A 27,040-nucleotide genomic window follows, 5' to 3' on the forward strand; every position below is an offset into this window, starting at 1 on the left:
GTCTTTTCAAACAACACAGTTAATTTAAGACTTTAAATACTCGTGGCGGTGATGAACACCTCCCATAGCTATTTATATACACTTAAGAGATGTATTTTTCTGAAACGTTTACTTTTCAAACGACTGGTTGTCCCAAGATGTTACGCCTCGGTAAGTAAGTAATTGGTTTCGGATGCGACTACTCACCAATAGATCCATGCTACTATCACAGAGTGTTAGCATCATGGCTCTACTAACATCCCTTAAAAAACATGGAAGTTTTTAAAAGAGCCAAAGGAAGGACCAACTATACAATTTATAAATCAACTCATATAAATCTAAATTAATTTTATTTCAAGCCCAAGCACAACCTTTTTATCCAAAATAGGTAGAAAGCATGTTATTTATTTATTTATTTATTTTCGTTTTGGTTGTTTAAATTGTAATAAATTCTTTGGAGCCTACTTGTAGTCCCACAAACCTGACTCGGAATTGACCTGGATGAGCTTACACCTGCTTGTTTCCATGGAAATGCACTTTCTTTGACTATATCTCCATGGAAAACCTTCAGAGGAATAGTTTTAATATGTGCTGGTGATTTGCCACTTCCAGAAAGTTACATACTGTTGTTTTAAATGAGTGTGTGCATGTTAGTTTTTATTATTATTATTATTTAATATTACCATCAGAACACTTGTTGCCCCACGTCTGGATTGGAATGTTACAGAGACTTGCAGAGGTATTTCAAAAGGAGAGTGAGAGCAACATGTCTTAACTTCTCTGCTGTACCTAATTATTCAATGGTACGTAAGTATCAACATCAACTGTATCAGCTTTGAGCCTTTACAGTAAGTATAGCTACAATTCTTTGTCTATTTTTCTCTTCACAGGTGTGCGGTCTTCATCATGTTTATTTTATTGATAAAAATGGCATCTACAGACTTGATCAAAGAAAGGGTGAACATATACACCAATCATTTAATACCTTTGACCCCAATTTTAAATAGAATTTCTGAGTAATCCCTTTTTTTATTATTATTACAGCAAATCCGTTGCCAGAGCAAGTGCTAGATCTTGATAGTTTTATAGAAAAGGATCGATCAGAGCAAAAAACACATGCGCAGTGGGATATTCAGAGAATACGTTTATCTCCGCAGGAAAAACATCTTGCTGTGACCCTTAAAAAGTATCACAATGAAGAGCAGAGGTGAAAATCTTTTATTCTATTCATAATATTATATTTTGCTTTGAACAGCGATTAGAGGCAGATTGTATTTTCTGCTTTTTTAGATGCGTAATTATAAATCTTGGACATGAGACTTTACCTTCACTTGTTCAGCCTCATATTATACATACACTGGATAAAGTTTTCAGCTTTGGTAAGATTCTCTACTGGACACAAGACAGATTTTGACATTTGTGGGGGAAAATGTTTTTATGTTATGCATTTCTTTGTGTGTTAGAGTGGGCCGCAGATGATGTCTTGTATTACACAACTCTTGAGGGTCTGCGAAGTAGTACAGTATTTTGCCTCAACTTAACTAAAAATAGAAAGATTACATCAGTATTTGAAGAGCAAAGGCTTGAGTAAGAAAATAAGTACTTTATCAATATCGTATTTCTATGCTTTTGCATTACTATGACTTAATGTTGCAGTGTATTTGTGGAGGTAGCACTCACCCGAGATCAAAAACTACTCACCATTAACTGCAACAGCAAAAGCAGCTCAGAAGTGCTAGTCATTGACAAAGACAACCCAAGTGGTGAACCGTTCCTGATTCAAAGTCGCGTGCCGGATCTTTTGTATCACATTGAGCATTGGAAAGGCTCGCTCATTGTTCTTGCCAATACTGGGCCTGGGCAGGAATATCAGGTAAATACAATAATTTTCTGGTACATGCATTTTATTTATAAGTTCCTTTTTTTTCAACAAAGCCTGTGTTTAGGTGATTCAAACCTCATTGTCGGAGCCATCAGTTGGTTCATGGCTGTCTCTGTATTTTCCTCCTCCTGGATTTTCTATAAAAGACATGGAAGTCGTTGGAGACTTTTGTGTGTTAACTATAAGGACACCATCTTGTCAGATTGGTCTTTCTGTAATGCCACTGAAACATCCAGATGCACTCTACTTTATGAAGGTAATATTACATTTTCCACTTGTTTTTAACTACTTTTGACTATTTAAACATTTTTTCCCCAAAGCTACCATCTTGGGTCAGTACTTTTGAGACTAAGAAAGCAGGTGTAGCAGACAAAACCAATACTTTGGAGTTTTTGATCTCATCTCCGGTTCACCCACCAATGCGTTTCTGCCTGCTCCCAGAAGAAAGCTTGATTTTAGGTGCTGAAGACAATAAAAGCTCCACTGATCAACTCAATAGCTTTATGACCTCACGCCTGAAGGCTACCAGCAAAGTTGGTGCCGTTAAATTGAATATTCAGTGTACGTGTAGTATACTGTTTGTAAAGTCTTAACACCCTCCAATGACCCTCAAAATGCGATTTTCTTGCAGGATGATACATTGGTGCCAATCACAGTGTTCCATGCGGCACATTTGAAGGCTTTAGGGAAAGTACCATTGCTTGTTCATGTTTATGGATCTTATGGCAGGGATCCTAATATGGAGTTTTGTCCTAAAAAAAGACTTTTGTTGAAGCTGGGCTGGGCTCTGGCATACTGTCACATCAGGTACAGATAGTCTGTCTTTCCTTTTCTTTGCTCCTAGTGCTGTAATAAATGGATGGATTTTGAATGATTGCTAGGGGTGGAGGAGAGCACGGTCTCTCTTGGCACAGACAGGCTTGTGTTGAGGGCAAACAGAAAAGCGTGGAAGACCTTGTGGCGTGTCTCGAACATCTCTTCTCTTCTGGAGTCTCCTCATCCTCACTCACCGCACTAACTGCCTTCAGCGCTGGAGCCGTTCCAGTGGGGGCGCTCTGTAATTTATACCCGCATTTGATTAAAGCTGTCACACTCAAGGTAGGACCAATGCATCTTTATCATTATTATATACTTATTATACTGTCATTTTTTTCCTAAGGCACCCTTTTTGGATGTGCTGGGAACAATGGAGGATTCTAGTCTGCCCCTGACCATTGAGGACAGAGAAGAATGGGGCGATCCTGTTGAAAATCCTTCACACAAACGTATCATTGCCAATTACTGTCCTCTTCACAACATTACTCCACAAGTATAGATAATTCAATTAAATTACAACATTCTCAAATGTTGAACATTAATGCTCAGGTGTATATTTATTTGCACAGATGTATCCATCCATGCTGCTAACAGCCTACAATGCTGATTCCAGAGTGCCATTGAGTGGCATTGTGAAATATGCTGAGAAGCTACAAAAGGCTATTGATTCCTATCTTTCATTGAATCCAGGATCAGGTAAATGCGGATCCTTCTGAAGCTTAGGAGAATTGTATGGTCAATTACTTTGTGATACTTTTCTGTTTTCAAGTACACCCATTTAAAATAGGAAATACAAACTAGACTAATATGAATTTTCCTCTCCGGTAGTAGTCAATATCAATACAAATTGAAACAAATTGGTAATTGGAAAAGTATAACTGCAGTCACCCTGGGCTTTGCTGAAACTTATGATGAAAAACGCATGTTTTGAACTAATATAACCAGGCTCTTTTACCCTCTCACTTCTAATTTTGACCTCCTTTACAAATCCCCCACATCATCATCATTCTTATTGTTCTAACTGCATATTCGCTGGTTATCTTAAGGGCCTACGTATGTGTATATGTCTCTTTTATCTTCCTGTCTGTTCTCCAGAGTCTTTGATAAAAGTGCTGATGGCATAGACATGCGAGGCGCGTGGGCGAGCCTATTAGCATGGCAAAGAGATAATGTATCACAGCGAGAGATTAGACAGAGCAGACTGGGAGCTGTCAAGGTCAAGACCAGACTTGTGAAACAGCCAGCACCACTGAGACAGGCGGGAGATCATATAGAGGGATTGAGATGAAGCGTGAACTATCTGATGGAAGCGATGTTGAGTAAAAATAAAAGGCAAAGATTTTTCTCAACTGGCCAATGAAAAAGTGTAGGTAGTACAACATATCAAGATGATTTTTTTTATTATTCAAGCAGTAAGAGGTCTTATAATTTCCTTTTGTTTACACTGATCAGTGGTATTAGGCTTCCGACTGTTAAACTAAGAAATGCACTTGTATTGTGACTGTGGTTGAGTTTTGCAAGCAAGGAAACTTGTGTTTTTTAAAGTGGATATCTAAGTAGCACTAAGTAGAATCCAGGCACTCTTCAACTTACCTAAACCATTTTCCCAACCATAAATTTAACTGTAATCCTATTCCTGAACTTAACCAATTTCTTAATTTAAATTACAACCCTGTTTGTAAAATTCCACCCTTCAAATGACCAATCACAGCAGACTGTCCCTCCAGAGCTTACTATCTAGCATGAACCTTTAACAGACAGTCATAACGTTAACAGATGAGCAATACTAAGCAGCTGTCTATATTGCTGTCTGACCTGTGCATGTGTTGTCTTTTGTTTCAGAATGTGAACATAAGCCAAATGTTGTTCTGAACATCCAACCAGGAGCAAATCATCATGGACAAGAAGACTTTGACTTGATGGTGAATGAGGTAAGAACTACATGTACGGTATATTGTATGGACATATAAATGGAGCACAAGATGCAAATAATCTCTTTATTTTCCAGGACGCACTTGAGCTTGCATTTCTCTATGCAGAGCTTGGGCTAGACCCTCGTCATTCACGCAAGAAAAAGAGATAGTGCAGAGCAATGTCAACCACAATAAATAATACAGTATGTTGTTGTACTTGGATGCCAAACAGTGACATTTACAAGATTTTTTTTTTAATTAACATTTGTATAGGATGTCCATGGCCCCTAGATAACAAGCCTTCTCTGCAACATAGCACTGCTCTTGGTTGTTGAGGTTAAATTTACGGCTGCTGGAGAACTGAATCAACAAACCCTCGCCTGCTTCAGTCTTGATTTGCGACGTTGGCATGCTTTTACCATTATTCATCTGCACTGTGCTCATCAAAACATTGAGCTGGCTCGGTAACTCCATTATAGATGAGAGATCTGTGACAGCAGATTCTTTACCAAAGTTGAGGACCACTAAAAATGCCCTGTTGAGGCCATCCAGCTCTCGGAGATAGGAGAAGACACTGGCGTCTGTGTGAATGTAGCAGAACCAACCCCGGTGAAGAGGCAGCTCAGACTCACGAAGGATATTTAAATAACGATATTGAGCCAGAACAGAACCCTCATCTTTCTTCTGAGCCTAAGGACAAAAAAGGCAGATTCTTGTCATCAAATTAAGTTCATAGTACTTGTTACTAAAGAGATCTTTGTACCTCAACATTGACTGTTTTGTAGTCTGGATGTACTGGCAGCCATGTAAGGTTGCTTTGGAAATTGAAACCAGCATTTGTGTCATTACTCCACTGCATTGGGGACCTCTGGGGATCTCGACTGAGGCTCTATTAAAATATATTAAACACAAAATGATCCAATAATGTATTATCTATATATTTAAAGTATACACATTTATGTACTTACCACGTTGTATCTGCCAGCAGGATCCTGTACCTGATCTTGTGTGATATTGATGTTTTGCATACCAAGCTCCTCACCATAATAGGTAGTTAGTGTCCCTGGTAACGTTAGCAGCATCATGTTGATGGTACGAACATAGGCCAAGCCTGCACTGGACGCCATGCGAGGCCTGTCATGATTTCCAACCTAAAATGAGTAATGAATAATTAAAAACAGTAATTGCTTTCAGTACGTTCTCATATTTGGCTTATTGGCAGCATTGTTGGTTCATCTGTACATTTAGGGTTTTGCATTGTGGGAAGCCAGACTGTGCAGAGATAACTCAATGTAACATGATAAATGAAATAAGGCTCACCACCCAGTTCGCCCATTCCCCTTTTGGCATGTTGGACATCCACAGGTCAACAAGGTGTTTAGCCCACAGGCCACTGGTGTTCTGGGGCAAATCCAGCATGTAAAAGTTAAAGGGGAAGTCGCTCTCTTTAACCAGTGGGGTGCTGTAGTACATCATAGTCTTTTCCACTTCATGGTAATCGTATGACTCAATGGCCATGAACCTAGAATTAATAGAGATTTATAATTACTGCTCTCCAACAGTTATGGAGGAAATCATGGAGAACAAACGACTTCTATACAAAGCAATGTAGTTAACGAGTTATGGCGCATACCGGTATCTTCCAGGCTCTCGGCTGTAGATGTCCATGTCAGCCCTCCACTCTCTCAGCAGGTCATGTAAACCTATCTGAGTGGTGGTGTAGTCATGGTACAGATCCCACTCTGTGTTTATTTCCTCCTGAGAAGAGTATGAGATACACAAAAGCATGTGTCACTGCATATGGGGAGAAGGAAAAAAATCAATACATGTAAAATAATGGTCTATTTTTTTGTAGAGGAAACATGACCCATTGACACTATTTTAATTCAACATCAGCCCTTTAAATATCATAGTCTTTGGAGAAATTACAGGAATCTCTTTTGTAATCTAGTACAATTTAAAACTCTTCTGTTGGCTACTCTAAGGATTGGGATGAAATGCCCTTAAACGAAACCTTCCACAGTAAATGATTTAGCCAAAGAGTCATATAAAGACTTAAGTTAACCCTCTGTGCTACAAAAGTCACAGAACACCTTTACTGCACTGTTAATTATTACAGATAACTGCTTCTCGTATATAAACGTCCATTTAAGGGTGGATGATAATGACAAAAAAGAAGATTTTAGTAACAATATTCAGACAATATTTTAACAATGCATCAGGAATGCACTAAAACGCTCCTGTAAATGTTCTTCATTGCACAAAACATGAGTGGACCAGAAATTCACCAGAAAAGCGCAGAAATTTAAACCTTGTTTGGAAGATGTTTTTGTTTTTAGTCAGTTCTTTTTGCAGTCATTTTAGTTTTAATTATGTTCAATATTTTGATTTAACCTATCCAAAACCTATTAAGCTATTAGACAGGACTGTGAGTACTTTTGTGTAGAGGATATTTTACTAACATTCTACCTTGACCCGGCACAAGTAAATGATACATGGACTGAGAGTTTGACCCATAGTTATTATACAACAAATAAAACAGCTGTAAAATGATGGCAATTGCCCTGCATGACCATAGCAATTAAGTCAAATCATATCTTTATATCTTTTGCATGGGGACCTCATAAAATCTCAGGCAGATTCTCTATATTTACTGTTTAAGATTGTTCCTGAAACATTCCTACAGCAATAACAAGATTGAACTTTGAGTCCAGTGCTCTGACAATGATGTAAAACGTTGATACACCACTAAGATCGTTAACATCGTCTTGTACACAACATTGTAATGGTGTTAAATATTTTCCAGGTGAAAATGTACTGCACAAGTTTACTCACAGGTGGTTTCTTAGGATCCACTTGTGGCTCATTTCTCAAATGTTCAGCCTCAAAAATGTGCTTGACAGCATCCATCCTGAAGCCATCCACGCCCTTCCCCAGCCAGAAGTGAATCAGGTCCTGAAGAAATATGGACACACAAACCTCAAACGTCTAGTATATCGTTCTCAAAGGTGTCAGTCTGTACACTCACACTTATTTCTTTTCGAACGTTTGGGTTTCGGAGATTCAAGTCTGGTTGCTCCTTAAGAAACTGGTGATAGTAGCACTGTCCTCGAACTTCATCAAAGGACCATGATGAGTTTCCAAAAATACTCACCTAACATAGAAAAGACAGTACTGAAAGAATATAAATCAATCACAGCAGAAGCAGGGACAAAAGGCCCAGATGAGACGACTCACCCAGTTATTGGGCTTTGGGTTGGATGCATTGCAGTCAGTCCAGACGTAGTAATCTCTGTAATGTGGGTCACCTGATCGGCTGAGGTTAAACCAGCGATGCTTATCACTGGTGTGGTTTGGAATGAAGTCCATGATCAGTTTCAAATCTAAAAGGAAACGTGCATGCATAATTGGATATCTGTAAAATGATAACAATTGTTTGTTTGTTTTTTGTCACACCTCTCTTGTGCATCTCAGCCAGCAGTTCTTCAAAGTCCACCATGGTTCCGAACAGAGGGTCAATGGCACGGAAATCTTCCACGTCATATCCGAAATCCTTCATTGGCGAACGATAGATGGGACTGACCCAAATAGCTTTAATGTTGAGGTATTGGAAGTGATCCAGTTGCTCAATAATACCTTGTTGACAAATGCATTGAAAGTACAGGGGCATTTGGTTCCGTAAATACAGCGCAATACAACATCCGTCGCTTTCTTTGTCTTACCTTTGAGATCGCCAACCCCATCACCATCAGAGTCTTTGAAGGAGCGCGGGTAGATCTGGTAGACTGGAGACATCTGCCACCAGCTGAGGCAGCGTGGAGACAGGGCAATGACGGTGATGGTCAGAGCCACCAGCGCCAAGGTGCAGGCCACGGTCAGCCAGAACAAGACCTCTCTGGTCACCTTGTACCTGGCCTGGGAGGAATACAGCAGCAGCACCTCTTTAGGCATCCCGGCATATGGAGCGATCTGGTTGTACTCGTCTGTGTCCAGCTTCACAGAATCGCATTTCTCTTCCGAGTCGAATTTAGTGACTTGTACAACTGGGCCTTCCTCCTCATTTTCGTCAAATGCTGGGTTTCTGCTCCCTTGCTCCATGCTGAGGTATGACACAGCAACAAGTGTGTGGATAAGACCCGCAGCAGTGTCTATGTGAAGGACTCTGGAGAGACTTGAGTAATCTATCTGCTCTGAGCGGGTCAGAGTTCTCCTGCACAGGCCCTGCCCAGCTCACGCTCAGCGCTGCCACTTGTGGAATGTGGGAAACTGGAGAGTTCAGAGGGAGCAAGTCAAGATTAGACTTGGTTGTTGCTTGTCCCCAAAGACTATGTTCATGGAATAGTGTTTCCAAATCACTGGCAAAGTCTTGCTTTTAAAGATAAAAATACCCCCTCGTGGGAAAAATAAAAGCTTATCTTATCTTAAATTGTGTAGTCACTTCCATACAAACACAGCATGCTCAGCTTTTAATTTGAACACAAATGTTCAGTGTTTCAATGTGTACTTATCTTATCAAAAACCAACCTTTCATAGTGCATCCTACCACTGAATTCTAATGTTTCACTGCCCCACAGAGCGGTTTTCTTATCTCTCCTCCTACAAGTGAATAAACTCCAACTCTACTATTTTAGTTTCCCTCACACAATTGCACAATCTACATTTCCACACTATACTACTGCCCAGGTAGGAAAGTGTGGCTGTGACAAAGGGCATTGCATCAGGCATAACAATCTCAAATAACAGTCCGACTGGTTCACTGTGGCTACTCTTTACAAAAGCTAAATAAAAAAAAATGGCGTGACAAAGTATTTGAGTCAAAGTTTAATTCCATCAGAACAATAATCAAGTACAATATTTTCTGAAACAAAAAGATCAAAAGAGCTTTTTGATGCCATTAAATGACTAGGGAAGTAGTGCTGCTTCTATTCCGTCCATGCAGTGTAAATAAGGGTGAATTTAAATCTAAAATAAACATGTATCTTAACACCCTTATCAGTCCGTCCTTCTTAACCCAGTGTTTAGCTTAATGATATAATAGCCAGTGCTCAGTGCATTTGATTAAGATTATCAAAGTCATTTGAGACATTTTCAAATTAAACGTCATAAATTAAGAAATATTTTAGATCAGCAAACTGTTTGGGTAACAACATTGTTTAGTCATTGTCAGTTTTGGCCACACTGAAATTATGTACTCCATAAACAATAGCACAATCATTCTCACAACATGTACTTTTACAATTAATCCAAACCCAGACACACACAAAATCATCCCCATAAAATATTGTAAATGCAAAATAACTACAAATTCAAGTACCTGTTTCTTATATGGCACTATGACGAATGTACCACAAAACCAGCAGTGATCTAATAAACCAATTTTCGGTCCATGCTGCAACTTCACAAGGAACCCAGTAGTTTCTATTGAATGATTACTTAATAAAGTGTTGTTTGGGATACATAAAACTGACTTAATACATTAACGATGTACTTAATGGTTAGATCAATGCATTTTAATTAAGGCAAAGCTTAAAGCTTAGAGTGAATCAGGCTTTTCCTTCAGTTTCCTATGACACTCATTAGTGTAGTAGGAGTTCTGATTCTTTTCAAATGTGTCCTTAACAAGTCACTACACTGACATAGGTTTTCTATAAATAAAATAAAAGCCATTCCCGTCACACCTATAATACATTTCAGGGCTAATAAAGGCATGTAGTAATTGAAAGGATTGTGTACGCCTGTACCAAGCAGCGGGAAAGGGGAGGTTGAGGCAAACCCCAAACTCTTTGGAACATACCACTGTGTGAAATGTGTGCATTTTGTCAGTTCTTTAATTTCAAAACACATAAAACCACAGTTGTGCAAAACCACAGCACACACACATTAGAATTATGAATGCCATTAAGTGGGACTTCAAACTAAAAAATAATATATAGTGTGTATGTGTCTATTTTGTCTACAATATCAGCAGCTTCAACAGCTTATGATTCTGACAGCTGACACAATGAGTATAAAGTATTTAGAAAGAAAGGGCGAAATGTAAGATTCTCTAAGTGAGAGTTGAGGAACGTGCAATGAACATAACACTTGAATAGGAACTGTTCTATATTGGCAAGATACGGAGTAGGTTTGTGGAAGATTTAAAATGGAAAGTAGTAGTCGTAGTTTTGTAACATACTCTGAAGGGCAGATTATATTACCGCCACATGTACCAAAAACTTGACTGGAATGGACAATAGCACTCAAGAGTTGAATTTACCGGTATGTCACGTCTGCCATGTGCGAGTCAACAGTTCAGTGTCTTCAGTGTTCAACAGTGACAGGTTCATTATGAGATGGACAAATGAGATTAAATGTGCTTCCTTCTTTTGAACAAGGCACCAAAGGACAACCATGTGTGCGGAGCAGGGCTGCTCTTGTGTCAACCAACTGAACAGGTCAAATTGTGCTCATCATCGGATGTTGTTTGTCAAAAACAGGGATTTTTATGTTTTTAATCACATAGTTAAATAGTGTACTCCTGTGTGTGGCCTTGATGTGATCTTGAGAAAAGTGGTCCTATTTTTTTTTTTGGTTAAATGGTGCTTTGTGCTGGACAGCTACAACTGGTAGTCCATATCAGCTCCCATCTGAAAAATAAACACAAGGAGAAGGGAAGAGTAACAGATGTGTTATTAAGTGCATAGTTTACAGTGTTACATTGAGGTCCTCTTTATGCTGTACTGACCACCGCCTAAAAACAACAAAAACAAAACACTTGAGACAAAAGTCTGGTAACAGTTATGCTCGTAGTATATCCTTCTGTATGAGCCAATTTCTACTTCCCTGGTCTTTCCGAGGGGCTCAACACAAACAGGCTGCTGTAGAGGTGCGTGCACTTGGGAGAACTGCATGCGAGCAGGACCAGTGCATGCGTGTCTGTGTGCAAGTGATGTGCTGAACAACAGACAGGAGAAGAAACAACCACTTGTCCTCATCTGACCCATGGATACACACCTTAGAATCTACATGCTCGAGACTAGACCAGAGCAGGGAACAGGACTGATGGGGGAGACAGGAGGAGTACAGTATGTGGTGAAGGGGGGGGGCACTGTGTGTGGTTGTCTGTGTTATTAATGAGGATAGGAACAACACTTATATATGCTCTCACTTACCAAATGAAACAGGAGGGCTGCGTTAATTAGAGGTTGAACACACAGTTAGACATCCCTTATCAATATATGATAATGTGCTGAATACTTTTACTATTATCCAACAAACAACACTGACATGTGCCAATAGCATTCCCATGATCCACTTCAAATTTGTATTTGTCTGTTTTTTTTTGGAAAAAATGATTAATCTATTCATTAAAGGAAATCTGCCCATAGTGTCTCAACAAGCCATAGCAACATCAGTGTATCAGGGGCACACCAGCACCACAACTGTAGATGTCACTGTGTTGTAGACCACAATGTTGTGGTGGAAATCAGTGGCAAGATATGTTTCAAGCACCTTACAAATGATAACAGTACGTTGTCAACTTCACTTACAACAAAGAAGATTGTTGAATTGTTGTATGACAATGTGTCCTTTAGAACATGTCTGTCTAATACTGCGACGCTAGCAAATTTAAATAGACATTTTAGCATACAGTAGATTGTGTTTTTCAACCCTTTTTGGTTGAAAAAATTCTGTGGCACACTACCTACTAAAATTATACCAATAGTGATACATAATTAAGCAAGTGTAGTTTGATGGTTTTGCTTTTTATTTTTTTTAGAATTTTGCTCAGGACACTCGAAAATGGTAAATTCTTCAATTATATTCATGTGTGAATCTGTTAAGTCAAATTGGATTTTTTTTCAAGGCACAACCGGGCAAAACCTCAAGGCACACTAGTGTTCCTCGGCACACTGGTTGAAAATGAATGCAGTAGATAAATAAAGGCTCACCCCGTCTTCCTCCCTGTATGGGTTCATACTGTTGTATACGGCTTCAATAACACCATGCCTACAAAACATACATTAATGAATTATTTTTAATAATCAGATAATATGCTCCAATGAATTTCATGTGTGCATGAACGTAACTCCGATACAGAAGATAATGAGCTTAACTTACTTGCTGGCAAGGCCTCCTCCTGGGGGCAGAGGAGGCATGTTGTTGTCCGCGGAGAGGTTCCTCATCACTGTTGCCAAGTCAGGATAGCCATCCTCCCCTGGCGGGGACATCATCTCTGTCAAAATATTTTAAACCACTCAGTTCTGATGCTCCAAGAGGATCATTAGAAAGTGTCAAAACCCAAGAAACCATCTGTAAAAATTATATAGTGTTGCTTTGAGTTAGTGTTTCCCCCCAGAATGATACAAAGTCATAAGGGGTCAAAGGACATATTACTCCAAAAGAACAGACTCAAACACTCCCAGGGCACTCTTAAAATATACAAAGGCATGATATGTTAACATTATCCAACATGTTAGCCCTATGTAGTGGCGCAGCTGGTGCAAAGCATTTTCCATGGAAGAAAATCAGGTCATCATGACCTGATTTTTTTTTTTACACGGAACACTGAAACGCTGTTCTGTTCTGTTTTAACGGGAGAACTGAAGTGGCATGTTATAAAATAGATGAACACAAGGTCAAGTCTAGAGGAAAGTTATATATATCCCCAAACCACAAAGAGGCGATCCATTAATATAGTTTGGTCTGATGAACGGTAGAAGCTTTTGAAACTATATCCCGCCACTACTAACTTTGTTTGTACCTTCAACTTGAGACTCCAAGTACTGGTTGAGATCTGCATCTTTCTTCACAGCTTCATCTGAGACTTTAGGGGCATTTGGCAAACACACCAACACCACACTCATGTTGTCTCGACTTCCCTAAGGAAAAAAAAATATTTTATCAGAAATGAATAATGTACAGTATTGCTCTTATTCAGAGCTTTCCCAGTTGCTGAAAGTTGCTTTACAAATTCCAATTCACGTTTAATTTATTCATCCCACACTTGGTGGTGGTACGCCAATATTGTAGCTACAGCTGCCTTGATGTAGACAGACTGAAAATTACTTATTAATTATTATATTTTCTTTCAACAAAAAGAGTGTTTTGTCACCCCCAAAGCGTTTGAACAGACCGTAAACTGGGATTTTATATAAATTAAAATAGATTTAATTTAAACAACAATGTGTACATACCAGGTGAAGGCAAGTATCCACCACTTCATTGCACACTCGTTCCAGATCACTGGTCACCTCAAGTCTGGATTTGACAAAAACGCACAGGTCCTCATTGGACATAACATCCCAGATGCCATCACATGCCAAGATCACAAACTGGTCCTGCTCTGGGGCCCGCAACATTTCAAATACTTCTGGTTCAGGGCTGACTAACTGCTCTGTGGGGCCCTTCCCATCCACATTCTTGTAGTCATAGTCCCCTAAAGCTCTGGATACTGCCAACGAGCCATTCACCCTCTGGATCATAACTGTGCCCCCTGCGTTCTGGATGCGCTCTTTTTCTCGAGGGTTGCCAGGCTTGTGGTCAAGCGTTGAAAAGCACACATTAGAATTGCGATAAAGAACAGCTCGTGAATCCCCACAGTTTACAAAGAAGAAATTATCTGGTGAGATGAGAATGCCCACAGCTGTGGAACCGCTCCGGTCCATACCATTTCTCAGATCTGAAAAACTCCTCATATGTTCATCAATCTTGAGGAAGCCAGTCCTGATCCCAGCCTTCACAGCCTCCACTGAGGGCAGCACCAGTGCTGCGGGTTCATTGCCAGAGCCCTCACTCTGCTGCCCAAAGCTGGCACAGATGATGTGCTCCAAGAGATGTTTGGAGCAGTAGGTTGCCACTTTGGAGCCAGCATGGCCATCATAAACGGCAAAAAAAGACCAGTCCTTCATACTAGGGGAGGGAAGACCCAGAACAGCAGTGTGGGCATCCTCCATCTCCACTCTCCAGCCCTGCATGGAGCTGAGCCCATAGCGCAGGCCGTTGCCCTCCCCATGAGAGTTGTGCTTCTGTGTCCTGGGTCTGTCCAGGAATGCACCCATGTCTCTGCCTCCAAAGACTTACACAATCTGTAAGTGACAAAGAGAGGACATTTCCTTAATGTTTAGATATGAAACAGCTGCAAAAGTCAACAATGTTAGGTGTCCAAAGAAACTGGTTAATTATATGGTTCCTTTCCTGATGGCACACGGGCATATACACAGATGACAATGTCAGGATTAATCTGGCTCACACATGGATTTGGCCACCGCAGAGTCCAGATCTTAACCCCAACATTACAAAGAGTGGATATAATAGTGTGACTACTAGTAAAAAAAATATTTGTGTAGTCATCTGGACATCGTTTTGAAAAAACAAGACATTCTGACTTTCATTTAAAAGTCATTCTCAATCTACAAACCTGGTCTGAGAACTCAGATATTCATCCTACTCTGAGCTGTGTAAACCCTGGCCACCAGGCGGAACCTCCTGATACTCTTGTTAATCTATTTGTTTACACTGTCAGAGTTCTACAATTAATACAATTGTGTAACTTTGTTCCAAGTATTTGATCTTCTACTTGATTCATTGTTAGGCAGCTTATCACACAGATTAGACTAACCACCACAGTAAGAGTTTGTCAGAAGAATGCTTCACAGAAAATATCGGAAAGAGCATTAAAATGTACTAACGGACAATGCAAAAAATCATCAGCATAGCCCCTGCTTACGGAATATAGTGCACTGTGAGCCAGATGGACAGTAATGAAGGGTATTATGTTTTGTATGATGATTTATCATTGCAGCTCATCAATTTCCTGGAGCAAAAACTCAAAGCCATCCTCAGCGGACTGGCGTCAGAGGAGTAAAGAGGTTACTAGGCAAGACTAAAGGTCGACCACGAATTGGACAACCTAGTGCAGCACACTTTTATTTGATTCCAAGTAACATGCATACAGTACATTTAAATTAAGTAAACCTGCTTCCATAATGTTTATTTGCTTGGGCACTTTAGTCTAAAACTCTCCAATAAACACCGCATGCAGCTCTTTATAAGAGGATGACAAAGTGGAGGATCCTCTTGGCCCCATTTCCAGCCACCTAATGGGGCTTTGACTATGAGCACAGGAGGCTGGATTACACCAGTGAAAGCTGCAGTTTCTCGAAAAATATAAGAGTCATTAACAATGCACCAAAAACAAGTACACTCGCATCAGTGAACACTTGGGCTACAATACTGTGCTTCATCGGGTGTTCCAAATTGTTTTATGCTCAAAGCTGTAGCGTTGTTATGGACTTGAGTTGCACCTGTTGCATGAAACATCTGAAAATATCTTTAGAGGCCAATCTCTTTTCATAAATGTTAAGTTACTGCACTGTACAACGTAATCTATCAACGTGCTCTTAATGCCTAACATTTATATACAAACAAGCTACTGTTAACTATGAAGCCAGAAGAAACTGTGATACGAGACAATCCAAACAATTTCACAGTTTGAAACAAAGACCAAACGCGTTGTTGACTAGAATAAGTCGAGTAAACCAAAGACTTTGGCACGTGTAACTAATGTGACTGAACACTAGGTTGACACACCGTTCCGTTAACCTGAAATGAAGCAAACTAAACGGCGTCGTTAGCTGCCACTGTTAGCGGTTATTAGCAAATTAATGTACTTACTTTGCTCGTAAACTCTATCAACGCGTCTTTTTACGGCTCCAGCCACACGTATGTTAATTGAAGACCAATGAATGGTGTCGAAAAGCTTGGCAAATATTTATGTTAGCCACTTTCGCTTCTCGGCCCTTGCTAGTTAACGTTAGCTAGCATTTATAAAGCTAGCTAGCATTTCACACAAATAGTTCTCCTTTCAGCATCCCTCTGCTCTGGAATAAAGGTTTAATGTACATGTTGTATATTAAAGTCCCATGACCCTCGTTTACTTAGTCCTTATCCGATCTGTTACTCATGAAATAAAACGGCTGCTGAAAGAGGAATATCTGTGATTTTCACACCTAACCTAACAGCTAGCTAATTTGGGCTAAAGCTAATGTATGAGATGACGTTCTTTTGGAACACCCAGCTAGCGGGCGGGACGATCTCCTCGCACCTGCTTGTGATTGGACAGAAGCAGTCACATACCCAGACCTGATTTGTTAATTTGTGTGTCACTCAAAATGATCTCCCAATTTGCAATGTGTTTGGAGAACATGAGCTGGAGATCAGAAATACATACACATGTGTTTAAAAGAACAAACCTAACCTCAATGGGTACATTATATTTATGTCTTGTGCTGCCTTTTTCCAAGCTTGGGCCTCTACCAGGCCAGGGAGTTCGAGGGTTCTGTGCAGTATCTTTACGGTTCCTAGCACTGCACTCTACTAGATTGAGATGCCTGATGTTTTCGCAGGGATCTGTTGTAGCCACTCCTCCAATTTGGGGGTCACTGCCCTGAGTGCTCAGATGACCACGGGCACCACTTTCGCCTTTTACAGCTCCTCTCTGAGCCTCATGTTGATTTTTCCTGGTGTTGCCATCACTTGGTATTGCCACTTGGTATTGCCACTTGGTATTTCCACGTCAACCACAATGGCTTTCCTCTGCAGTTTAACCAGCACCACCTCAATGTCTGGCTGGTTTTCCATTCCCATTCTGTCAGTCTGTATCTGGAAGTCCTACAGATGTTGGCTCGGTCATTCTCTACCACATTTAGGGATATATATATATATAATTTCCTTTTATATTTGATGAGGAAACTAGATTAAAACATAGCAGAGCAGAGGCCCTTTAAGTTTACCGCTAATTATTAAAAAAAACAAAAACAATTGAAACAAAGAACTTCAATTGTTTTTGTTTTTATATACATATGTATATATAACATATATATATATATATATATATATATATATATATATATATATATATATATATATCCCCTCCTTGAACCGACACCTTAACGTGGTGGAGGGGTTTGAGCGCCCGAATGATCCCAGGAGCTATATTGTCGGGGGCTTTAAGCCCCTGGTAGGGTCTCCCAAGGCAAACAGGTCCTAGGTGACGGGTCAGACAAAGAGCGGTTAAGAAGTCCCTTATGATGACAAGAAAATCAAGGCCAGTTACGTCGCCCGGATTGGCGTCACCGGTGCCCCATCCTGGAGCCAGGCCTGGGATGGGTGCTCGTCGGTGAGCGCCTGGTGGCCGGGTCTTTCCCCACGGGGCCCGGCCGGGCACAGCCCAAAAGAGCGACGTGGGGCCGCCCTCCAGTGGGCCCACCACCTGCAGGAAGATCCATAAGGGGCCAGTGCAGGGAGATCTGGGCAGCAGTCGATGGCAGGGGCCTCGACAACCAGATCTCCGGACACAGAGACTAACTCTGGGGACATGGAATGTCACCTCGCTGGGGGGTAAAGAGCCTGAACTTGTGCGGGAGGTTGAGCAGTATCTACTAGATATAGTCGGCCTCATCTCCACGCACAGTTTGGGCTCTGGAACCCATTTTCTTGAGAGGGGCTGGACGCTCCACTTCTCTGGTGTTGCCCGCGGGGAGAGGCAGCGGGCTGGTGTGGGCTTGCTTATAGCCCCTCAGCTCAGCCGCCACGCAGGGCCGGTCCCAGCACATTTGGTGCCCTAGGCAAGCTACTCCCCTGGCGCCCCCGCCCCCCCCAAAAAAATTGACCAGTTCTACAGGAAAATGCTACTTTATTTATCGCAAGAACAAGAGTGCAAAGTGCATAACAAGAATAAAAACAAACAAACAAATGGCAAAAAAACAATAGTAATAATAACAAACAATAAACATTTGGCATTCGATATTCTAGCCTGTTCTGTCTATCCAGAGGTGATACCCCTGACTTGCTAGAATACGTAACACCTTGCTTTCGATTTTCTCCTTTCGTTAGATTTATTTGTCAATTCCAAAATAGTGTTTGGATACATAGAAGGGGGCGCAACATTTTTTTTAAAAATCCAGAGGGGGCACCCCCCCCCCCGCAGTGCCGCCCCAGGCACCCGCCTATCCGGCCTAGTGGAAGGGCCGCCACATGTTGGAGTTCACCCGAGAGAGGGTTGCGTTCCTTCGCCTTCGGGTGGGGAACAGGTCTCTCACTGTTGTGGCGACCTACGGGCCGAACAGCAGTGCAGAGTACCTGGCCTTCTTGGAGTCCTTGGGAGGGATACTGGACAGTGCACCGACCGGGGACTCCGTTGTTCTACTGGGGGACTTCAACGCCCACGTGGGCAATGACAGTGACACCTGGAGAGGGGGGATCTGGAAGAACGGCTTCCCCGATCTGAACCCGAGCGGTGTTCAGTTATTAGACTTCTGTGCTAGCCACGGATTGTCCATAACGAACACCATGTTCAAGCACAAGGGTGTCCATCAGTGCACGTGGCACCAGGACACCCTAGGCCGGAGGTCAATGATCGACTTTGTTGTCGTGTCATCTGACCTCCGGCCACGGGTCTTGGACACTCGGGTGAAGAGAGGGATAGAGCTGTCAACCGATCACCACCTGATGTTGAGTTGGATCCGCTGGCGGAGGAGGAAGCTGGAAAGACTTGGCAGACCCAAGCGCATTGTGAGGGTCTGTTGGGAACGTCTTGCGGAGCCCTCTGTCAGTAAGGAATTCAACTCGCACCTCCGGGAGAGCTTCTCCCATATCCCGGGGGAGGCTGGGGACATTGAGTCCGAGTCGGCCATGTTCTCGGCCTCCGATGTTGATGCGGCTGCTCGGAGCTGTGGTCACAAGGTCTCCGGTGCCTGTCATGGCAGCATCCCCCGAACCCGGTGGTGGACACCGGAAGTAAGGGATGCCGTCAGACTGAAGAAGGAGGCATATCAGGCCACTCTGGCTTGTAGGTCTCCTGAGGTCATCGACAGGTATCGGCAGGACAAGCGGGCTGCAGATTCAGCTGTTGCAGAGGCAAAAACCCGGGGCTGGGAGGAGTTCCGGGAGGCCATGGAGGAGGACTATCGGTCGGCCCAAAGAAATTCTGGCAAACCGTCCGGCGCCTCAGGAGGGGGAAGCAGTGCTTCACCAACACCGTTTACGGTGCGGGTGGAGACCTGCTGTCCTCGACTGGGGATGTCGTCGGACGGTGGAAGGAATACTTTGAGGATCTCCTTAATCCCACCGTCACGTCTTCCGAAGAGGACTCAAGGCTGACCCGTCCATCACCCAAGCTGACGTCACTGAGGTTGTTCACAAACTCCTCAGTGGCAGGGCTCCGGGGGTGGATGAGATCCGCCCTGAGTACCTAAAGTCCCTGGATGTTGTAGGACTGTCTTGGCTGACACGTCTCTGCAACATCGCGTGACGGTCGGGGACAGTGCCTCTGGACTGGCAGACCGGGGTGGTGGTCCCTCTGTTCAAGAAGGGGGACCGGAGGGTGTGTTCCAACTACAGAGGGATCACACACTCCTCAGCCTCCCTGGTAAGGTCTATTCCAAGGTACTGGAGAGGAGAATCCGACCGATAGTCGAACCTCGGATTCAGGAGGAGCAGAGTGGTTTTCGTCCCGGTCGTGGAACACTGGACCAGCTCTATACCCTCCATCGGGTCCTCGAGGGTTCATGGGAGTTTGCCCAACCAGTCCACATGTACTTTGTGGATCTGGAGAAGGCTTTCGACCGTGTCCCTCGGGGTGTCCTTTGGGGGGTGCTACGGGAGTACGGGGTCCGGGGCCCTTTGCTCAGGACTGTCCGGTCCCTGTATGACCGGAGCAGGAGCTGTGTTCGCATTGCCGGCAGTAAGTCAGACCTGTTCCCAGTGCATGTTGGACTCCTCAGGGCTGCCCTTTGTCACCGGTTCTGTTAATAGTTTTTATGGACAGAATTTCTAGGCGCAGTCAGGGGTCGGAGGGTGTCCGGTTTGGGGACCACAGGATCTCATCCCTGCTGTTTGCAGACGATGTTGTCCTGATGGCTCCATCAAACCCGGACCTGCAGCTGCACTGGGACGGTTTGCAGCCGAGTGTGAAGCGGCTGGGATGAGAATCAGCACCTCCAAATCCGAGGCCATGGTTCTCGACCGGAAAAAGGTGGCTTGCCCTCTTCAGGTGGGTGGAGAGTTCAAGTATCTCGGGGTCTTGTTCACGAGTGAGGGAAGGATGGAGCGTGAGATCGACAGGCGGATCGGTGCAGCAACTGCAGTGATGCAGTCGCTGCATCGGACTGTTGTGGTAAAGAGGGAGCTGAGTCGAAAGGCAAAGCTCTCGATTTACCGGTCAATCTACGTTCCTACCCTCACCTATGGTCATGAGCTTTGGGTAATGACAAGGTCAAGGACAAGATCGTGAATACAAGCGGTCGAAATGAGTTTCCTCCGCCGGGTGGCTGGACGCTCCCTTAGAGATAGGGTGAGGAGCTCGGCCACACGGGGGGAGCTCGGAGTAGAGCCGCTGCTCCTCCACCTCGAGAGGAGCCAGCTGAGGTGCTTCGGGAATCTGTTACGGATAATATGTTGTGTGTGTGTGTGTGTGTGTGTGTGTGCGTACGTGCGTGTGTGTGTGTCTGTGTGTGTGTGTGTGCGCGTGCGTGCGTGTGCGTGCTGTATGGCAAGGTCAAAATATGCTATGGCCTTCATCGTCTTTCTCTTGAGTGAGACCCCATTTCTGATCCTCTCTTCCAAGAGCAGCAATCACGCTCTGCCTTGCCCTCCACTCTTCAAACATAAGAGCACTCAAAAGGCTGATTTCCTGCTCCTCAAAGGGAGCAGATTTCTTTTGTCAATTGAGGAGCCAGGTCAAAACAATATCTGTTTGCAAATCATGTCTGAAAATATAAAATTGTCATTAGATTTGGATATCTACTCTCCAAGTCTCCTCAACAATTCTTATGGGACTTTAAGTATGTATGGAAATCAGGTTAATTCGCAGTATCTTTTCGCATGTATGTTATAATACACCAGACTATTAAGTATGATGTGTTGAGGCTATAGTTGTATGGGATAAGAATTATTAACCCATTGTTTACTGAATCTATTTCTTTTTTAACTCTTTCATTCCTAATGTGAATTATTGTTCTCTCTCTTAGATGGCATCCAAGCACCTTAGAGCTTTATGTGAATGGGCTACAAAATAATGTGCTGTGCATGCGCTTATGACAGTGAGACTTTGCTGCCACTTGTATTTTCTAGCCAATGTTCTGATCATGTTAGTAATATTCCATAAGAAATAATATGTTATAATATATTATGTCAGAATACAGCCTCTGGATTTAGTATGTGCATGTATATTTATTTAGGATATTTAGGATTTGGGATGAAGAGGTGAATAGATATGACAATTTATAGTCACCTGCAAGTCTCATGACCAGTTTTGAGAATAATACACATTATTTTCTACAGTCTGTTTGTTATCAAATCAAATCAAAATCACTGTCTTATGTTTTCTTATGGAACCAATGAGAAAGCTAACTGACCACAAGACGGAGAATTCAAACAGTAAATTGTGTCTGTGTAATCATCCAGGTAGGTACATGATACACAAACATGTAATTCTGTCACCTGGACATAAGTTTTTATGTGAGTACTATATGTTTTGCCCCACTCATGCAAGTAGCTTCTTCAGTTCTGAGTTGCGGAAAGAAAACTTTTGTCCAATTGACAGAATTCCTCATATCTTTTATGATCAAATAGTAAATAGTTTGTGTCCATTGAAATGTGTACAGATGAATACTGTCAAAAAATAGCCTAATCATAATGTGCAAAGTTATATGGGGAAAAAATATCTATTTTACAAGACAATACACACTATGGACACACTACTGGTAATCCTAATGCCTAGTAAACCTCAGTGTCTAATGCATTAGGAGCAAAAGTGGCTTAGAAATCCCATGCAGTGCAATAGGCTAAGGTTTAACTGTAATTACAGTACTGCTAAAATATCCTGCTTCAGAAAGGTTGGTCTTATTGTTACTGACTTGGTAAATTGGAGCTCTTGCTGAGTTCACCCACAGTGCAGCCTCAGCTATGAATGACCAGCTCCGGTGACCGTGTAGTAGTATCACAGCCCCATCTAGTGACAAGTATAGGTAAAATGGCACATATTCGTTGGGCCTTTAGGAAAGGTGAAAAAAGGAAGTTTACTTATTTTGGTCAGGACAGTGCGTGTTAGTGAACATACATGATATACATGCTGTAAACACACCACACTATAGCTATGGGCCATCCGTTGTTTCACTCTCACAACACACTCTCATTCATACTCTCAGCATACTATTGTACATGTTTTTAGTGGTAGGGGAAACCAGAGCATCTAAGATAAGATAAGATAATCCTTTAATATCCACACAAGGGGAAATTTCGTTGTTACAACGCAGTAGAACAGGAGGAAAGGACAGATTATAAGAAGTTTCAAAACACACTCTTAATAGAACTCTTATGAACAAAACAAAAAACTCTTATTGACAAAACTCCTCTCCTATCTTAATAGGGGATGGAGGGGGGGAAATAAAATAAAATAAAATAGATAATAAAAATACAAAATAAAGATAAAAAACAGATAATAATAATAATAAAATAATGATAATAGAATAAAATTAAAAAAATAAAAATAAAGTAAAAATAACTAGCACAAGACTAGGTAATACTATTAGCAGGTAAGTAAACCGTATAAAAAAACAAAATAGAACACTCTTATTTACAGGTATTGCACATGGTTGATTCAGTATTGCACATGAATATGATGGTATTGCACATGGTTACATCAGTATTGCACATGTTCAGGGCTAGCAGTGTTTGTTGTAGAGTCTGACAGCAGCAGGAAGGAAAGATCTGCGAAACCTTTCCTTCACACAGCGAGGGTGGATCAGTCTCTCACTGAAGCTGCTCTCCAGAGTGGACAGAGTGTCCTGCAGAGGGTGAGACTCATGGTCCAGCATAGATGTGAATTTAGCCAGGACCCGTCTGTCCCCCACCTCCTCCACCGAGTCCAGAGCGCAGCCCAGGACGGAGCTGGACTTCTGAAGGAATCCAGAGAAAACACAAGGAGAGCATGCAAACTCTTGCAGAAAGGACCATGCTGCTTGGAAGTCGAACCCAAGACCTTCTTGCTGTGAAGTGAGAGTGCTAACCGCTGCGCTACGGTGCAGTTCAAAATTGGGAAGGGCGTTGACAAACAACCTGGAAAGTTATTGAAATGGCACTAAACAGATTGATTTCCTGAGCTGTATGCCAAGGTGACCCAGAGCCAATCTTAGTTTATTTTTTATTTTTATGTGATCTCTCAGTGATCTCTTTTGACTGATATTGGAGAAGGAGGTGAACCAGAAGAAATCCTTTAACAACAAGCAAGGACAATCTTCCTCCTGAGCAGGCACACTGAAGTCTTTTCATCATCCACGTTTCTCCTTGTCATCTCAGCCCTCTCCCACTGCGGGATGGCATCAGCCGGTCTTCAGAATATTAGCCATGGTGGAAAAGAGGGTCAGGAGATATGCACTTGGCCACACAATGCATTGTTTTCAAAACGTCTTGTAAATGAGCATAAATAAGAAATTACAATTAATCATATTGCTTGAACAAATTTGTTCATTCAGAAATAACATCTGAAGATGGGTTGCAGACCAAAAGCCATCAACCAAAAAGACACTCTTTAAATTTGTCTCTTTGCTTATTTTGCTCTCAGTCCAGACTCAGTTGTCCAGAAATCATTTAAACTATTGTTCATAACTACAAGGTCTGCATGTATTTGGAATTATGATTTTATTGAAACAATTATAATTATATCAAGATTTTTTTTTGTCGACGGCATTTACGCTTTTAAGATAGGTATAGTCTTTATTTTTTATTTATTTTTTGTTACATTTTGTTGCTTCATTCCACATTCATCATCAACATGCATGACTTAAAAACACAAATACATGAGCTTTAATCACAATTGGACCAAGTAACAGAGGCAAAAACCAAAGTCTGAACTTGTCTGAACCTATTTCTGATCAGTGCCATGATCCTACTAACTCTGCTCTTTACTGTGAATGATTGATATTACATATTATTGATTTATTATATTTTAGTAATTCAAATATGAACAAGAACAAAACAAGTGGCACTGATGAGTAGTCTATTACTTAATTACAATGCACCTTAACACAATGAGGCTATTTAGATTACTCCAGGGTCAAGCAAGGCAAAACTTTGAATGAATACAGAATTAATTTAAATTTGACACTGCTGTTCATTTTGGCCCATTTACTCATCTTAAGTAAGTTTGTTTTGGGTGTGTGAGTAGTGGTGTGGGTGCAGTGCAGTGTGATCTAACAGCAGCTGACAGGCAGGTTCCAGGGCTCTCTCTGGGGTCCTCGGTGTGTGTTTGTGTATGTGAGCATCTACCGCTCAAGTGATGTGTGCTAATTGGCGGCTCAGCAGGACAGAGGGAGCTGGTCTTCTCAAGTGCTCATGTACAATCATACTCACACAGACTCTCTCTCTCTCAGTACCGCTCACACATGTCTATGCTCTTTTAGCCTTTCTACATTTAACATGAATCCACCGGTCTGCAGTCTCTTCACTTATTCATTTATCCGCCACTATCCTCTAACCAACCTCTCGACAGAGTTAACCTGAAACGACAGCTGTGCGCCTCTGTCTCACTGGACATATGAGAGATATGCACATAGCTTAGTGTATGAAGTTACACAGAGGACGAGACAGAGAGGAGATCAATGTTGAGCAAGGGTGGCAGATGTGCCGTGTGGGATCGATGTGGCTTCACTGGTGTGTGATGTGTTATGTACCTGGACAGACTGGGGACAGAGGAGATGAGACCTTCACCTTTGAAAGGCCAAAAACTCTGTGACAGGCAGGAAATATCCACGAAGAGGACGTTCAGATCAATTCACTATAGGCAGTACAAACAGATGAAAGTTTTGGCGTGAATATTAATAATCTCCTTTACAGGAGACCTTGGTGGTCTTTTCAAGTTCCTGTCCAAGTTGAATGTCTAACAAACAGTACACAACAGTTTTCCAGTAGCCTATTATATGTGTTTATATATAAAAACCCAAATGGATACATTTGAAAATAAGTTTTAAGAAGCGGAGAAAAAAAGTTAAAGCACACAAGGTCCAAAATAAAAGTTCAATTTAGTCCAGCTTTTTTCACATTTGTCTATTTCAGAGTTGAGTCTTTGTGTTATTTCCCCCCCTAGTCTGTATGTCAGTTATGGTGTCGATCCAGTCCATAGTCGTCGGTGCAGTTTGTGTCATCAATTTTTTTTGCCTTTTTCCCAGCTGCCAGAAGTATGTTCCAAAGGTATCCATTTATGTTCTCCATGGCAGGGGTTTTGAGGCCCAATACATAGTTTTAAAATTGAGTGGGACGGCGGTGTCAAAAACAAAAAACAGTCTGCAATTATTTGTTCATTTCTGTCTAATATTTTTGTGTAACAGGACACTCCCAGAACACTCTCCAACATTCAGTCCCTCCCTGTGAGTAATGAGCACTTTGTCATGGTGTTATAAAAATGGGTGACATTCTTCCAACATAATTCCTTCCAAATATGAGATTTTGTAGTCCTGTATTATAAATGTGTTCATATTAAGGCAGTAATCGTGGGACTTAATTGTCCTAATCATGCAATTCCCAGTTTTACCTTCTCTTTGCTCATGCACCAGAATGTGAATGTTTGGAGTGTGTCAGTTATTTTTACAGCATGTCTGACAGTCAGCATATGATCTTGAGACAGCGTGACAGCCGCCTTCACACCTCACTCACACAACAACACTACAACATGTGAGTGGTGACTGACAAGCTCCCTCCCAGAGCCAGACCTGCTGCACTCACCTGCGGCCAAAGGGCCCTCAGACACAAGGTGACAAGGTCAAGGGTCACGGAATGGACTGGGGGCAAAAAAGAGGAATAGAAAAGGCACAAAAGGGCTGAAGATTGATAAATGTCAGGACCTACGAGCTATTGTGTTACTTCAAATACAGTCAATACAATTACGTTAAATACATTATAAACATGCGGTTTAGGGTGATCTACAAGCAAAACTTCTCACCAACAACTACTAAGGAACCATGAAAACATCCAGCATCGAAACAAAACTTGGTTTGATCAGGGGGTTCTATTGGTGAATTAGTTAATTAATGAAAAAGACAGATATTAGGTTATAACCAATTTATTAACAAATACCAATTCCCAAACTCACTAACAGTACACATCAATGCAATAGGTAATGGCCTTCTCCAGCTCCTTCACAATTCAATACTCAAATACAGAAAAAATAAACAAAATTGTTTATAGGTATAGATGTAATGAAAAAATTAACAAAAATATACCAAATGACAACCACTTTCAAAATAAGCTAAAACCATATTTCACATAAAAATATTAACAAAAAAGCCAGGAAATTGTATGATCTTTCTGTCAAATACTTGAAACACATGCATCCACATTTACTAACACTTACACTTATGTGCAACATGTTAAGGTTAAAATGTGCAGAGATCATTGTGATATTACCCATCTCCTT

The 27,040-nt window shown here is 41.7% G+C and overlaps 3 protein-coding genes across 4 annotated transcripts; 1 reads left to right on the plus strand and 2 right to left on the minus strand.

Moving 5' to 3' along the window:
- The first annotated feature begins 6 nt into the window (after positions 1–6).
- prepl (prolyl endopeptidase like) lies at positions 7–5,784 on the plus strand. Its single transcript, XM_072436568.1, has 15 exons — positions 7–150; positions 669–782; positions 870–936; positions 1,024–1,186; positions 1,270–1,358; positions 1,443–1,566; positions 1,636–1,852; positions 1,926–2,117; positions 2,182–2,394; positions 2,493–2,668; positions 2,743–2,959; positions 3,021–3,170; positions 3,247–3,373; positions 4,520–4,608; positions 4,686–5,784. Exons 1-15 carry the CDS (start codon positions 52–54, stop codon positions 4,758–4,760), a joined length of 2,112 nt encoding a protein of 703 aa, XP_072292669.1. The 5' UTR covers positions 7–51; the 3' UTR covers positions 4,761–5,784.
- On the minus strand, positions 4,504–8,745 carry slc3a1 (solute carrier family 3 member 1). The gene is made up of 10 exons (XM_072436569.1): positions 8,313–8,745; positions 8,047–8,226; positions 7,828–7,973; positions 7,619–7,744; positions 7,426–7,545; positions 6,224–6,348; positions 5,911–6,112; positions 5,559–5,741; positions 5,354–5,479; positions 4,504–5,280 (listed from the first exon to the last, which is right to left on the minus strand). Exons 1-10 carry the CDS (start codon positions 8,686–8,688, stop codon positions 4,849–4,851), a joined length of 2,016 nt encoding a protein of 671 aa, XP_072292670.1. The 5' UTR covers positions 8,689–8,745; the 3' UTR covers positions 4,504–4,848.
- A 653-nt stretch (positions 8,746–9,398) lies between these two features.
- Positions 9,399–16,632, minus strand: ppm1ba (protein phosphatase, Mg2+/Mn2+ dependent, 1Ba). 2 transcript variants are annotated; one of them, XM_072436458.1, is made up of 7 exons: positions 16,246–16,632; positions 13,767–14,657; positions 13,334–13,451; positions 12,691–12,805; positions 12,522–12,579; positions 11,742–11,758; positions 9,399–11,216 (listed from the first exon to the last, which is right to left on the minus strand). In XM_072436458.1, coding segments are annotated over exons 2-7 (1,173 nt in total). In that variant the 5' UTR covers positions 14,631–14,657; positions 16,246–16,632; the 3' UTR covers positions 9,399–11,215. The 2 variants fall into 2 exon arrangements, with proteins under 2 accessions (XP_072292559.1, XP_072292558.1); XM_072436457.1 differs by lacking the exon at positions 11,742–11,758.
- Positions 16,633–27,040: the final 10,408 nt, after the last annotated feature.

This window comes from Eucyclogobius newberryi, unplaced genomic scaffold (genome assembly GCF_026437365.1).
Source record: "Eucyclogobius newberryi isolate DKJ021-1_F unplaced genomic scaffold, fEucNew1.0.hap1 SCAF_8, whole genome shotgun sequence".
Lineage (NCBI taxonomy): Eukaryota > Metazoa > Chordata > Actinopteri > Gobiiformes > Gobiidae > Eucyclogobius > Eucyclogobius newberryi.